The following is a 16157-nucleotide window of genomic DNA, read 5'->3' on the forward strand; positions in this document are numbered from 1 at the left end:
ATTAAAAAAATAAAAAATCTCATTCAACCAGTTATTCAATAAATATTTATCAAACATCTATTACCAACTTATTTGATCATATAACTGCCTCCAAGAAGTTTAAAACGTAGTTATAGCTTCCCTGGAGAGAACTTCCCTAACCATGACTATTTACTGCAGGACTAAAATAATTCATGTTAACCAATAATCAATTCATTTACAGTGTTCTAATCAAACAAACAAACAAAAAAATACTAGTGTTTCGGGGCGCCCGGCTGGCTCAGTTGGTTAAGCGTCCTACTTCAGCTCAGGTCATGATCTCGTGGTTCACAAGTTCAAGCCCAGTGTTGGGCTCTGTGCTGACAGCTTAGAGCCTGGAGCCTGCTTCGGATTCTGTGTCTCCCTCTCTCTGACCCTCCCCCTCTCACACTCTGTGTGTCTCTCTCTCTCAAAAATAAAGAATTTTAAAAATTAAAAAAAAAAAAATTAGTGTTTCAGAACACAAAAAGAACCAGAAATTTATTTTAAATATTTTTTATTGTTTATTTATTTTTGGAGAGAGAGACAGAGAGGGAGAAAGAGAAAGAGTGTAAGCAGGGGAGGGACAGAGAGAGCAGGAGGAGACACAGAATCCGAAGCAGGCTTCAGGCTCTGAGCTGTCAGCACAGAGCCAGATGCAGGCCTCGAACTCACAAACCATGAGATCGTGACCTGAGCCGAAGTTGGATGCTCAACCGACTGAACCACCCAAGTGCCCCAAGAACCAGAAATTTATTTTAAATTGAACTCTACAACTAAGAGGTTTTACGAAGGAAAAAAAAAAAAAAAAAAAAGCAAAGGTCAGTCCTATCTTCAGATGACCTAAATTATTATGATCTAAAAAAAGATGTGGGAACATTACAAAGTCAAACACCAGTCTCTTCGCAAATAAATCCAATGAATCTAATACAATCAATTTCCATTACAATTACCAGTAAATCAGCCAAGCTAATATACTGCTTCATTTATTCTCCATGTTTTCTCTAAGAAAAGAACAATGCTTTCCAAAAGAACATTTTTTCCAAGCAAGGCATCATTATGAAACTTGTCTACCAATTAACCTATCACAAATGTTAGCATCTCAAAGTCTTAACACCACCAGCTTTCAAATTAAAGGTAATTTTTTATACAAAAATGTTTATAGCATTTCTGCCTGAGGTATAAAAATATAAGCAGGCCTTTTTTAGGATATCCACAACAGACAAAAAAAAAACAATGCAGTGTAAATAAAATGAATACATAAAAAGAGCAAAATGGTATTTGCTATCAGCAAATTTACATTAAGAAAATTTTAAATTCTCTCCTAAACGATAATCAGATTCAAGAGTGATTACAATTAGTTCTCAAACCACAAAGCACCAGGACTTATTTTATCTTTTATTTATTTATTAATGTCTGTTTATTTTTGAGAGAGAAAGAGAGAGAGAGAGAGATAGCATGAGCCGGGAAGGGGCAGAGAGAGAGAGGGAGACACAGAATCTGAAGCAGGATCCAGGTTCTCAGCTGTCAGCACAGAGCCAACGTGGGGCTCGAACCCATGAATCATGAGATCATGACCTGAGCCAAAGTCCGATTAACTGACTAAGCTACCCAGGCACCCCAATCTTTTAGGTATTTAAATTGGCAACACTTCATGAGCTGCATAAAACTGACAATAGTAAAAGACTTAAAAAAAATTTTTTTTGGTTAATGTTTACTTTTCAGAGAGAGGGACAGAGTGTGAGTGGGGGAGGGGCAGAGAGGGAGGGAGACAGAATCTGAAGCAGGCTCCAGGCTCTGAGCTGTCAGCACACAGTCCGACGCAGGGCTCGAACCCATGAACCGTGAGATCATGACCTGAGCCGAAGTCAGATACTTAACCGACTGAGCCACCTAGGCACCCCTTAAAATGCAGTATCTTTTTAAAAATATATCCTCTAGGACAAGTTTTCCCAAAGTATGTTCTTCAGAACACTCAGATCTATAAGGTTTCCAGAGGAAAAAAGGATCTGGTCTAATAAAATTCATAAACACAACTTACTTTATATCTACATGTTGAATATATTTGAAAACTGCTTATTAATAAACCTTGCATAAATATTAGGCCTTTTGTTTTGTTTCTGATCATCACCCAACATACTTCTTGATAACAAATTTAAGTACATCTACTCATGTTTTTTGAAACATACCTTGCTACTGGTAGGGTGTGTAATATTTAAACAATTCTAGTTTTTTTTTTAATTTCCCTTAATAATCTACATAATAACCTTTAAAAAAATCCATATAGTTTTCAACAGACACTACTTAAAAAGAATATGAGACATCTTTGGTTGGATAGAAGTGATCAAAACACAAATCATTATTATGGTTTTCTTTGACATTGCTATTGCAAGAGAACCAAGAGAGAAAACACGTATCAGTGATGACACTGACCTCGTTATTAATATGAAACTTGAACCCAAACAGGAGTTTTAGACTATACATTTATAGTAACGAGGTATAAAACATGTTTGACCAAACCAAAACTATGTCTAAATTTAAACACACATTCCGTAACAACAATTTTTATTACAAGAAACTACAGCTGTCTCTATATTGTTAGCCCTTTTGCTTTTTAAGCCAGCTGATCAACATCTGATCTAAAAGGAGATGACCTGGGGCACATAGGTGGTTCAGTCAGTTGAGCACACAACTCTTGATTCCGGCTCAGGTCATGATCTCATAGTTGGTGAGATCAAACCTTGTGTCAGGCTCAGGCTGACAGCATGAAGCCTGGCTTGGGATTCTCTCTCTCTCTCTCTCTCCCTGTGTCTCTGACCCTCCCCCCATCCCTCAAAATAAATAAACATTAAAAACAAAAAGAGATGACTTTATCAGTACAGTAATTCCACATACTTCTTCTGGACTTAAGCAACCTTTATGCCTTGGGATACAACTTGAGAAAAGAAAATCCCCTATGATCTATCATCAAATGCAGTTAATATTTCTCTTGGGATTTTCAAGAAACTAGCTTTAAAACAAAAAAGCTATTACATGAAAAGTAGATGGAAAATTAAATGTGTTAGCATTCAAAAAAAAAAATAAGTAGGACTTTTACTATAATTAGTGTTTATTTGTACCCTGCAAAGTATGTCAAGACTAAGGGGGCTTCAATCACCAGAAATCAGTGCCTGTCTCTAAAGTTAAAAAAAAAAAAAAAAGAGAAATCAAATTTAAAAGTATTTGACTCTAAAATATGAAAGGTTTAATGTGGATGGAATTCTACACTTAAAATATTTTTTAGAATTTTATAGAATTATTGACTATCCTATGATATAACACTATGTCTCTAGAAAGCATCCTTAACACCAATCAAAAGTTACTCTTGGGGCACTTGGGTGGCTCAGTGGTTGGGCTACGGGCTCTTGATTTCAGCTCAGTTCATGATCTCAGTCTGTGAGATGGAGCCTTGCAATCGGGCTCTGTGCTGACAGCAGAGCCTGCTTGGGATAATCTCCCTCCTTCTCTCTCTGTCCCTTCCCCCACCTCTGTCCAAATAAATAAATAAATAAAAATTAAAAAAAAAAAGTCCCTTTGAAAAGTTGGGATAATATCTTGGGGATTATTTTAAAAAAAAAGTTACTCTTAACTGAGAGGATGAAGAATTAGGTATTATAAATCAGTAATGGGGCATCTGGCTGGCCTCAGTCATAAAGCACGCGACTTTTGATCTTGGGGTTGTAAGTTTAAGCCCCATGTTGGGTGTAGAGATTACCTAAAAATAAAATCTTAAAAAAAAAATCAATAATATGGGGTGCCCGGGTGGCTCAGTTGGTTAAGCATCTGGCTCTTGGTCTCAGATCAGGTGTGAGTTCGAGCCCGGCATTTGGCTCCACGCCGTCAGTGGGGAGCCTGCTTGGGATTCTCTGTCTCCCTCTTTCTCTGGCCTTCCCCTGCTTGTACTTTCTCTCTCTCTCAAAACAAATAAACAAACCTTAAAAAAATTTTTTTAAAATCAATAATGTAACTCTAACACATTTAGAAGATATTTAAGTTCAGTAAAAGAAAGCAGGAAAGCACTAAAGGCACAGTAAATTTGAAAAATCCCTTAAGTAAAAAGTTTGACAAAATCAACATCAATCATTCCAGAACTTTGATTCCAGCAGTCTTTAAAAAGTATTGTTTTACCACCTAGCAATTCATAAGCCGCTATGATTATAGATCTGGGATTTCTTTCATGTAACACTATAATTCATTCATTTAACAAATACTTACCGAGTATCTACTACTATGAAAAAACAAAGATTAAAATACGTATGAACTCTGACCGAAAGATTTTTAAGAGTCCAGAAGAGTGAAACATATACAAATGGTAGGGAAAGGTAGAAAGCATAAGAAATGCACAATCTAGTTAAAATATGAAGATTGTTCAGAGGGGAAAGAGATTATTTGCAGCTTGGTGGGGGAAAAGGGGTGGATTTAAAGGACAGGTAGACTTTAGGGGTGTCTAACTGGCTTAGTTGGTAGAGCATGCAACTCTTGATCTCAGGGTTTTAAGTCTGAGCCCCACGTTGGGTGCAGAGATTAAAATCTGTTTAAATCTTCTTTAAAAATAAATTAAAAAATTAAAAAAAACAAGATAATAAAATTAATTAAAATAAAGGACAGGTAGACTTGAGACAAAGAAAAGAGGCTTTCTGCTGGGAAAAAGAGGAGAAAAGCACAAAAGATGGAAAACCACAATGAAAACAACTTAATTTTAGAGAAATGGAAAAAATTACAAAATATTAAACAATTATGTAGAAGTTAGAGGTTCCCAACTCTGGCAACTAAAATATCCAGGCCAGATCAAATCGCCAATTAAAATATTTAATATTGTACCACTCTATGATGCTCTACAAATACGTTTTTTTTTTTAAATTTTTTAACATTTATTATTTTTGAAAGAGCACGAGCAGGAGAGGAGAGAGAGGGAGACAGAACCCGAAGCAGGCTCCAGGCTCTGAGCTGTCAGCATAGAGCCGGACACAGGGCTTGAACCCACAAACCACGAGATCATGACCTGAGCCAAAGTTGGACGCTTAACAGACTGAGCCACCCAGGAGCCCCCACAAACACCTTCAAAACTAGTGACCCATGACCCCTTTATCTGTTGAATGAGATGGTGAAACAAATTTTATTCACTGTGTAACTTGGAGTAAGCTATTAATTCTCTTCATAAGATAAATTACTTATCCAATTTTGAGTATGCATTTTTTTTTTGAGTATGCATATTTTTTTTAATTTTTTTTTTAATGTTTATTTATTTTTGAGACAGAGAGAGACAGAGCATGAATGGGGGAGGGTCAGAGAGAGGGAGACACAGAATCGGAAACAGGCTCCAGGCTCTGAGCTGTCAGCACAGAGCCCGACGCGGGGCTCGAACTCATGGACCGCAAGAGTTAAAAAGTTAGGCAAGAACAAGGGCTCTCACTTTCCTTTCAGTTTACATAAACAACATACACAAGTGATACTCAAGCTTCATTTGAAATCATGATGTAAAAATTATATTGTTCCATTCACTGGCAAGATCAGAGTTCTAGTCTCATACTGTACAACTTGCTTTAATGCTCTGTGCTTCAGTTTCCTAACTTGTAAAATGAGGGTGTTTAAGCTGGATGATCCGCAAAGGGCCTTCCAGCTTTAAAATTCTATACTCAATTGTACACTACCTTTTCTACAGAAGTTATTGTGACAAGGCCAACTATTAAAAAAAAAAGAAAAAGAAAAAGAAAAAACAGTCTTCCTCTAAAAAAAAACATGCAATTGGGGCACCTGGGTGGCTCAGTCAGTTAAGCGTCCGACTTTGGTTCAGGTCATGATCTCACGGTTCATGAGTTCAAGTCCCGAGTCAGGCTCTGTGCTGACAGCTCAGAGCCTGGAGCCTGCTTCGGATTCTGTGTCTCCCTCTCTCTCTCTGCCCCTCCCCCCGCTCATGCTCTGTCTCTTTCAATAATAAATAAATGTTAAAAAAAAAAACATGCAATAAAATCTATACTAAGTGCCAGGCTGTATTTCCTATTTCATTCAATCCTCATTTACACCAATAAGAGCAGGTGGTTCCCTTCCGTTACGCAGGGTATCCTCCAAATCTTGCTTGGTCCAATAAAATTAGGGGTGGAAGGCAAGGATTCAAATCAAGGTCTGATGCCAAAGCAAGCTCTAATAAGCCATACTTGGTGCCTCAAACAAAAAATGTCAGACATAAAATAAATGAACAAAAGCTCAACAGGTAGGCTGCGACTTTGGTAATCTGGAGGGAGCATGGTCTTATAAACGGGGCAGCTTGGGGACCTTGTAGCCATGCGAGCAGACAAAGAAGCCAAAATCAGGGATGTGTGTGTGCACACTAATATTGTACAAAATCTCCTGATTTTCAAATGAAAAAAAAAAACAGACTCACTAGCTTTCAACTTCTGCTTCAAACAGCTCTAATCCAGATCTATGAGGTTGATTTCAATAATATTACATAAATTTCCAAAATTCCCAAGAAAGTATTAAAATATGCATGGGCACCTGGGTGGCTCAGCTGGTTAAGCCTTGGACTCTTGATTTGGGCTCAGGTCATGGTCTCACTGTTGGTGAGATCAAGCCCAACACCCAGCTCTGGACTGACACCTCACAGCCTGCTTGGATTCTCTCTCCCTCTCCCCTGCTCATGCTCTTTCTCTCTCTCAAAATAAATAAACTTAAAAAAATAAAAAAAAAAAATAAAATATGGGCATCAGCAAGAAAACCTAGGCTAGGAACTAATGCAAACTATGGTTGAATCCTGGCTCTACTACTACCAGCCGTGCGACCTTGGTCAAGTTACTTTACCTCTCTAGACCTCATTTCTTCATTTGTAAAGTGAAAATACTATCATCTATCTTGCAGCGTGGTTAGAGTAAAGGAGAATATGGACTATAAAGAGCTCAGCCTCAAGGTAAGCCTCTACCTCAAGGTAAGAGCTTGACAAATGAAAGCTATTATTATCTTTCAAGATCCCAGTAACACAGAACATAGGACCTACGTTCATAGATATTCCAGTTATGTTCATGACTACTATCCAAAGTTTTCCTTTAAAATGTCATCCTCTGTCACTTTTCTGCAGATCTAAAATTACCCTCACATAGTTTATTTTAAAAGTGTCACACACACTCACTTCTAATAACACCAACCAAACTTCAAAGTAAGTTGATCCTAAACTTAACCAACTAGCAAATGCTGTTTTCAGTGTCTAACAATTTTGTAAAGTGACGCTGCAAATCGTGTTACCAAGGGTTCAGACTTCTGAATGGGGAGAGTGTAAGGGAAAGCCGGGGTATGTATCCCAAAGCGGTTTGAGCGCGAAACATCCCTGTACGTCCAATCGAGTATTTCCCAAATGGCATATAGTTGGAGGAACCCGAAAAACGAGGTCTGAACTAATAACACCTGGCAGAACGACCTTCCTCCAGTTGAAGGGACAGGAGCAGGTGGCTTTGTGCCCCCAAACTATCGTTTTATTCTTAGCCACTTGATCTCGTCAACAGCTGGGTTTTAAACCTTCTTGCAGTTTTCCCCCATGCCCCATTCCAGGCTGCGCCGGAGGAAGCAGGACTTCAGGTTCCTCTCGGTCCGGGGAAAGGAGTCAAGGGCCCACGGCCCCGAGGGGTGTACAAGACAAGTCGGGGCCCCTGTGCCCAGGATCGAGCCCTGACGGGGCGGCATCACACGAGGACCACCCTTCACGCCAGGCCTGCGGAGCTTCGGGGCGCGGCTGCTGTCAGCCGGGCCGAAGCGCCGCGGTGGGGGCTGCGCTGGGGCGTAAGGGAATAACTCGGGGGTTTCAGGAGAGAAAGGGAAGCTAAGGGAGAGGCGGCATGTGGACCCCCGGCCCACGGTGGCGCGCGGGAAGTCACCTCCAGGCCCCCGAGTCCTCCGTCCCGTTCCTGCCCGAACCCTTCCCAAGTCCCGGACCCGTCGCGCTCCTCTCACCGTCTCCGCTTCTGTGTGCTGGGGTCCGGCACTCTGACCCCCCATTACCCCGCGGAGGAAATTCATCTTGTCGCTCAGCCACCGGCTCTATCGGCACCTTCGGGAAAGAAGAGGTAACTTTCCCTGCCCTCGGCAGGGCCTGGCCCCCAAGCCCGCACTCTGCACTCTGTGGCCACTGCCACCACCGCCTCCTACTTGGCGGCCGCTCCAGCCCCCGCTAAGCCCGGAAACAGCCGCCGCCACCAGTCAAGATGCGCATGCGCGGGGACGTGGCATTACGTGGCGGCTCCAAGGGCGAAGGCAAAGGGGAAAAGTAGGAAAAAGGAGGCCGGTAGCTCGGATCCGCCCAAGCCCCGCCCACTGCGCAGGTCCCACCTCCCACGGCAGGGACACGCCTCCTACTCCCGCCCTTCTCGGGTCGCTACTGCTGGCCCCAACCACCCACGTGGTAGAAGCCCGGCCCTGCCGGCTGGAGAGGACACCAGTAGTGTACGTGTTTTGGCTTGCGGGTGTTTAGTTGTCGCCGAGGGGGACTTACTGCAAGCTATCGAATCTGGGGTCGTATTTTGTTGAGTCGAAAGTGAAATTTTACTTCGGCCGACGTGACAGGTAAGGGGTCCCGGCCCCTGGGAGGGTTCGTTTGGTTTTGTGTTTTAGCAGTACGAGCCGTGTGGCCTTCTGATCCTCGCCAATTGCATTTCTTTACAGGGCTTTGTTTAGTGGTAAAAAGGGTAGTAGAGCCCCCTCATTCCACTGCCACTGGAGGGCGCATTTCTCAGTTCTTGCTCTTCAAACCTGTTCTAAATGGAATTCCTAGATCTTAACACCAGGTACGCCGCTATTTTCAAGTAGTGTGAGGTGCAAACCGATTGAACCCTGCATTTAGCTTGTTAGACAAAATACATTGGTCTGTAGTGTCAGTTTGGCAGCTAGTAGCATAACATTTTGTTACTAACTCAGCGTCTGCATTTTCAGCGGTTTTTTTTTTAAACATGAAAAATGTCATTTTTTTCAAAATGGTATGCCCTGACCCTTTTGAAATGAAATTGCCCAGGTAGGTACACATGCTTCTGGAGTAGTCTTGTAAATTTCTTGAGGCTAAAAAGCGCAGGGTCTAGTTAGCTTACTGATTCATACACCTCTCTGCTTGGATGCCCCACAGGTCTCAAATTCAGCATTTAAAATTGAACTCATCATCTTCCCCAGCCTCCATTAAAGGGGAAAAGAAAATCAGTATGCTTCTTTGTGCCCTGCCACGCGCAACAGTACCACTAGCCAAATAATTGCCTAAGCCAGAAGAAGGATGCTGGGTGGAATCTTATATTCTGGATTTTACCTCCACGCGTCCAATATTCAAGTCCTTTCATTTCTATTTATAGACTATTTCTCAGACAGGTCCTCTGCTCTTCATCTTCTCTGCCTCTGACATAGTTTATGTTCTCATCATTTCTCACCAAGATTATAGCAGTAGCTTCCTAACTAGTTTGTCTGCATTCAAGCCCTGGCTTCCATCCAGTCCAGTCTCCGCTCCACCTTTGGGTGAGCCTAACAACAAGAAAACATCTGTCCATGTTGGTCCTCTTCTTAAGATCTGCCGGTGGTTGTCCATCTGCTCCATAATAAAATCCAGTGTCTGTAGCTTGGTATACAAGCCTGTTATGTTCTGGCTCCTATCTCTCCAGCTCCTGTCTCCCCCACATACTCTGGAATTATGCCTGGATATGCTCTTCCCCTCCCACTTCCTCATCAAGGAAACTCCTACTAGTTCCTTAAGACTTAACTCTGGCATCCTCTGAAAGCTTTCCCTGATACCCAGATACATATGTATATGCTAGCAGTTTGCAGTTGTTAATATGTGGAAAGCACTCAATAAATGCTTGTGAAGCCAAACTGTTAAGGGTGGGACTATGTTCTTCACTTTTGTATCTCCATAGGTTAGCATTGTCATAAAAGGTGATATTAATGGATAAATGAAGAAGACATTATGGATAAATGAATATTATGCTGAGGAGGAGGGTGAGGTAAAATCGTAGATAACACATATTGCAAAGGCTATGGTGAAAGTTTTTTTTCCTAGTGCCAAGGTTTTAAGCTTGGGTGACTTGGAGAACGGTTGGACTCATACTGCACAAAATAGGATGCATTCAGCATTGTCCTGCGCTTTAAAACTAGATGCTTGACATTTGCTTCAGACATTTTCCATAGGGGAATTTTGTTGCAGCCTAAAAAAAGTGACCAATAAATACTCAGCATTGTTACTACCAAGTAATGTGTGCAAAGAACCTTACCCAGTCTCTAAGCCCCACCCCTCCCTGAACCACTCTTCGCCTTCTTCCGGTGCCTCCCTCTACTCCATCTTCTGGAGTGGGACTCATGGGTATCTACTATGTGTATTCTTTTGCAGTTAAAAAAAAACACAAAAACAGTGCCTTGACATTTTAGCTAAGTTCTTTTAAGGCACCAACCTTGTCAAAGTGCCCTGGTTTGTTTTAAACTGGTGAGTATAGTAGGTCAGTAACCTCGTACTATGAGTTTTCCCTCCAGTTGACCTGTTTTCTTCCCTGACAGCATCCCCTGAGCAGAAAAGACTGAGGGCAGGAGGGATGGACAGTGGGTCCAGAGGACTTGAGGGTGGAGCCCTCATTCTCCCCCTTGACCTCGCAGTCTTGCCTCTGTCCTGGTGTCTGGAAAAGGGTGGAGCTGCTCACCACTTCCAGTCTCAAGAGGAGGCAGAGAGGATACAATGGCTAGTTTGTCCCCCACTTGGGGTCGGAAAAGGGAGCAGAGCCATCATGACTACGGAGCAGCCATGAAATGGACTCCTTATACAAGAGAAAGGGGGTTACATGTGAATGTACTTCCACTAATTTTATAGAGAAAAGCCAAGGACAATGTCTTGTTTCTATTTGTACCCTTTAATCACTTAGCATAATTCCTTTAATATGATAGATGTTCAAGAACTGTTTCTTAAATAAAGGAAGCAAAAACATGAAAAATTGTGATGCCTGACTTATGCCATTATATTTCTGACTTTCATAAATCTAAACATTCGGGAGAAGTATGCTCCAAATCATTAAAATACACATAATCAAAAATTTTAACTTGGGTGAAAGAAGTGATTTTTCTTTAAACCAAACCCGGGGGCGCCTTGGTGGCTCAGTCAGTTGAGTGTCCGATTTTGGCTCAGGTCATGATCTCTCAGTTCGTGGATTTAAGCCCGCATGGGGCTCGCTGTCAACGTAGAGCCCGCTTCAGATCCTCTGATCCCCTCGCTCTCTGCCCCTCCCGTGCTCACACTCTCTCTCTAAAAAAAAATAAATAAATAAACATTTAAACCAAAGCTGATAACAAAGTAACTAACAAATTAATTGGTTTGAAATTCATTTTTTAAATTGCTTCCTAATGATCCCCTACTTCAGTCTCTCTTCAGTGGCCCTCTTTCCCATCCTTCCTTTCTTTCTAGTGGCAAATTCAGCAAAACAATGAAATATAATTGCACAGGATTGTTTTCTGGTAGGAGTGATGGTGTTGTGGTGGAGTATTGTCTATACCTGCTCAGAAGGATGAGATGCTAATTTGTAGTTGAAATATACCATAGACAGGTCTTTAAAGACTAATTACTGAAAAATCAGTGTCCAAAAATATTGTTTTGGGTTTTTTTTTGTTTTTTTGTTTTTTTTTGAGTAAAGCCTATGCACAACATGGGGCTCAAATTCAAGAGTCGCAGGCTCTACCGACTAAGCCAGCCAGGTGCCCCCCAAAACATCGTTGATACAATTATGCAATACTATCCATTAATCAAACAACATCAGAAAAATAAATTACTAATGATGAAGCAGCAATTGAAATTCATAACCAATCAATATTAACAATATCAAACACATAGGTGGTGTTCCTTATTTGCGGGGCTCTGTGTATTCAGAGTGCTTTACATAAAATAATTTACTTAATCCTCACAACAACCTTATGAGGTGGGTATTGTTAGTAGCCCTATTTTACACATGGCAAAACAGGCAGAGAGTGATTTGCCTGATGTCATACAGCTAGGAAGTGACCTAAACCTGGGACATAAACCTGGGATCTGGCTCCAAAGCCTGTGCTCTTAGGTACTATGTTATACAGCCTCTTCTACACTCAAGGCAAGGATTATGCACTAGGTAGAAATATGGCTTGCAAGTCCTTATATAATCTGGCCCTTCTGTTATCCCTCCCACTACATTCCCTCTACTCCAGCTACGCTGGCATCGTATGTTTCTGACTTACTCTCCCCTCTCTCCTCTGTCCCCTTGTTCTTTTCCTGTATTGGGGATGATTGCTACTTCACCTATATAGAGGAATGGCTTACTCCTTCCTGTTTTTAAGTAAGTCTGCTCAAAGGTTGGGGCGCTTGGGTGGCTCAGTCTGTTAAGCATCTGTTAAGCACCTGACTTTGGCTCTGGTCATAATCTTGTGGTTCACGAGTTCAAGCCCTGCGTCAGGCTCTGCAGGTGGTGGGGAGCCTGCTTGGGATTCTCTCTCTCTTGCTTTTCATAAATAAATAAGTAAATACATACATACATACATACATACATACATACGTACATAAATAGTTAACTAGGTCTCTCCTGGCTATTCTAAGTTGCAATTTCCCCATAATCCTTCCTCTCCTCTGCTTGTTTCTCTCTGTAGCTCGTCAATCTGATACATTATTTCCCCATATATATTCTTTTCCGGTATTTCATCAGATCTAAGACACTGTTAAGTGTCCTTCAGAGAAAGAAGAAAATTAAACCCTGCCAGTTGTCAGATGCATCTACCAAAAGATGCATCTCAATTTTAGGTTTCATAAAATGTGAAAAAAATGTTCATTGTGGGACTAAGGGAATATAGTAAATATTTTACATCTTTATCTTGTTTATTGTCTATGTATCCTCATGACCAGCAGAATGTGAGCCCATAAAGGCAGTGATTTTAGTCCCTTTGTGAAATGTTCTATCCTCAGTGCTTAGCACAGTATCTGACACATAGTAAGTGTACCAATCTGACACTTGGTAACTCTAATGGATGAATGAATTCCTCAGATGAGGAAATTCCTGCTTTCAGCCTGTGTGCTTGGGAGTAGAAATTCTGCAGCGTTGCTAAGCATTGCATGGCAGCCTAACCTCCTCAATAGAGTCTGCATTGGGGTTCTCAGAAAATTTTATTAACCTGCTAATTTTAGTTTTCGAATATTTTGTTGGCCTTTAATGACTAACTTAATAATTAATGTTTAGTCATATGTAAATATAAATGTTTTGTTGGAGAAAGAATTTATATTTTTAGGACTAGATCTCAGGCCACTGGGAGAACCATCTCAACCTCCCAGTGGCCAGCTTACCTTGCTTGAGGATTCACACTGATAAAATGGTTTTCATCTTCTCCTCTCTCTTCTTTTCCTCCTCCTCCTCCTCTTTTTCTTTCCTCCTCCTTCTTGTTCTAAAACAGGTAATACATTCACATGGTTAAAATAAAAAGTGCGAAGGGATAAAAAGTTCCCCTACTATATATTCCTTGGCCCCCAAGGCAATCAAACAATTCTTGTTTATCCTTCCAGATATACAAATGTGTATATTTAATCCCTCTGTCTTTCTCTCTCTTTTTTTAAAATAACACAAATAAATGTAGCACATTGTACATACTGTTCTATACCTTTTTACATTTAGTATACCTTGGAGATGGTTCCATATGAGTATGTAGAGGGTGTATATATCTTATTCATCCTTTCTTATTGTGTCCCATGAAGTACTTTTCAACATATTTTTTTAAAGTCCTAGGAATTCCTGGGGTACCTGGGTGACTCATTTGGTTAAGCGTCTGACTCTTGGTTTCGGCTTAGGTGAGTTTGAGCCCTTCATCAGGCTCTGTGCTGACACCGTGGATCCTGCTTCGGATCCTCTGTCTCCCTCTCTCTCTCTGCCCCTCCCTGTCTCTCTGTCTCTCAAAAATAAAATTAAAAAACATTAAAAAAAAGAATAAAGTCCTAGGAATTCCTTAGGAGAGGAGAGTGCAAGAAAGAAGGTTCTGGGCCCCCATCCTGTTCCATTCAATTGATTTCATTTATTTACATTGCCTATTTAATTTGAACAAAAAGATTAAGAAGCTAGAATTTTGGACAGCCACCTCTCTTAGTGTGAAACCTGAGCAAGGTATGGACTTGCAATAGTGAAGTAGTCTCACGTGCTCTAGAGTTCAGGGTTCAAATTCCTACTCTACCTGTTTAGAAAGGAAATAAAGGTGTTAGGATTTTATTAGATATTATCTTTAACATGCTTAATACGTTAATATCTGAGACATAGTAAGTACTCCATAAAGGTTAGAGTGGAGACCCAGATCGCCTTGGTATGTATTATGAATTTCTTAAAAACTTAACATTTAAAGATATTACCCTATAATCGTACTTAACTGAAACTTTATTGGCTCATGTTACTGAAAAGTCTGTTACTTCAGATAGGGCTTGATCTAGGGTTTCAAGACAGTGTCCCCAGGTTCTGGACTTTCACTGTTTCTGGACTCTGCTCTTTTTATTGGTTTTTTTCTCTGGCTCCACTCAGGGGCAAGATGGCTGTCAGTCCCTACAATCTCCCAGGTCTAAGTTCATCAAGGAAGACTCGTAACCTCTCCTCATGATTCACTGTATCTGGTTGAGTCATGTGCCCATGCGTTGGGCCAAACCCTGTAGTCCAAAGTGTGAAATGAACTAATTGGCCTTGATTCACGTGACCACCTCTAAAGCCAGCAGTCAGAGTCCTCAGCTCATCTGAAAGCATAAAGCATAAGAATAGGGGAGCAGGGACTTTCTTCACAGGAAATCTAGAATACGTGCCAGGGGAAAGTTTATCAGGATAGAAAAAACAATAGGTGCTCACTGTATGCCCTAATGGACTTGACCACTTGCCAGTTGTTTTTGGAAAATATTTTTTCAGCAGTGCCACTAACATATTGCTAGCCTCAGTTCTGTTGTTCTGCAAAAGGTTCAAAAGATCATGCTGCATTATGTAATAAAAGTAATTTCACATTGCATTGTGTTTATGTTTACAAGCACAGCTGTATCTTTACTCTTTTTTTAAAAAAACTATGGTCCTGGTGTGTGTTCATATTTAAGAAAATACAGTAAACAGAGTTGCTTACTTATGAAACATCTAAATTGGGAACTCCCATTTTCAGTTCCAAAGGGCTTTTTATAAAACTATCTATTGAGGGACAGATTTATCAGATCCAGGCCCTGGCACTCTTGCCTGCTGTGGAGAATTTGCAGTCAGCTCTCCACCATACCCACGATCTTCCCCCTTTCTTCTAGCTAGCTGAACAAGCAGGTCTTGAATAGCCAGGATGAAGTTTTTATTGTCCCATTCCATAGTTAGACTAAATCCTTTGAAGTTCACATTACTGGCTGATACCAAGATTCCATGGAAGTTTAAGATGGTTTATTATGGAGTCACTGCTACCTCTAGCAGGAATCCATGACCCTAGAGCAAGTTGCAGCTGATCTATTTCATTTGCCTGAGTCTCTGGCCCAAGTGTGGGGGGATGGGGTGTCAGGGGACTCTGTAGATCTTCTTGAGATTAGAATACAGTCTGACAAGGTAGATCGGGCCTCCAGGACAGCAGGATAGTTAGCTGACCTAGACCACTTTTCAAAGCCAGTCTATACCTCTAAAGTCCATCTCTCCCCAATTTCAGCCCTTTAATGAAGTTGACTATAAGGTGCCAATGTCCTGTGGTCAGTAAATACACAGATAATTGGGGTGGGCTCAGTAACTTGCAGATAATTAGGTGAAGGGTTCAGAATTGGAATAGGCAGATGGCTTGAGAAAAGGAGTTGCGTGAGGATGTAATTCTCTGCCAGCAGGTCAGGTGTCCACTGTAGAGAAATGGAAGATTAGAAGGTCATGAGCACAGAGAGGGGAAAAAAGAGAAGTCTTCTCTTTGGCCTGCCCATTTCCTGATGCTGCCTTACTGGGGCCTCCTAAACACCACATTAGTTGGAGGTAGTATGAAGAGCTGGGAGAACTGACTTTGCCGTCTCCACTGTCTGCTCCCTACCTCCAATACTCCCCCACACACATGGCTTTTCCAGGGCAGGACCACAGCCTGTGAGACCTAAGCGACCCAGACTCAAGTCCTAAAACTGTTCCCTCTCTTCCAGCTATGTGAATAGTGACTCC

General features: G+C 41.2%; 1 protein-coding gene across 4 annotated transcripts in view; it reads right to left on the bottom strand.

Moving 5' to 3' along the window:
• The window catches only part of USO1 (USO1 vesicle transport factor), a 97044-nt gene extending 88797 nt beyond the window's left edge, over window positions 1–8247 (bottom strand). For 2 of the 4 annotated variants that reach the window (XM_042936178.1, XM_042936177.1), the window contains exon 1: window positions 7975–8245. In XM_042936178.1, the coding sequence (XP_042792112.1) occupies window positions 7975–8040 (66 nt within the window). In that variant the 5' untranslated portion in view covers window positions 8041–8245. Of the gene's footprint in view, window positions 1–7974 lie in introns of all 4 variants that reach the window. The other 2 variants (XM_042936180.1, XM_042936179.1) reach the window with 2 other exon arrangements.
• Window positions 8248–16157: the final 7910 nt, after the last annotated feature.

Source organism: Panthera leo, chromosome B1 (genome assembly GCF_018350215.1).
Source record: "Panthera leo isolate Ple1 chromosome B1, P.leo_Ple1_pat1.1, whole genome shotgun sequence".
Lineage (NCBI taxonomy): Eukaryota > Metazoa > Chordata > Mammalia > Carnivora > Felidae > Panthera > Panthera leo.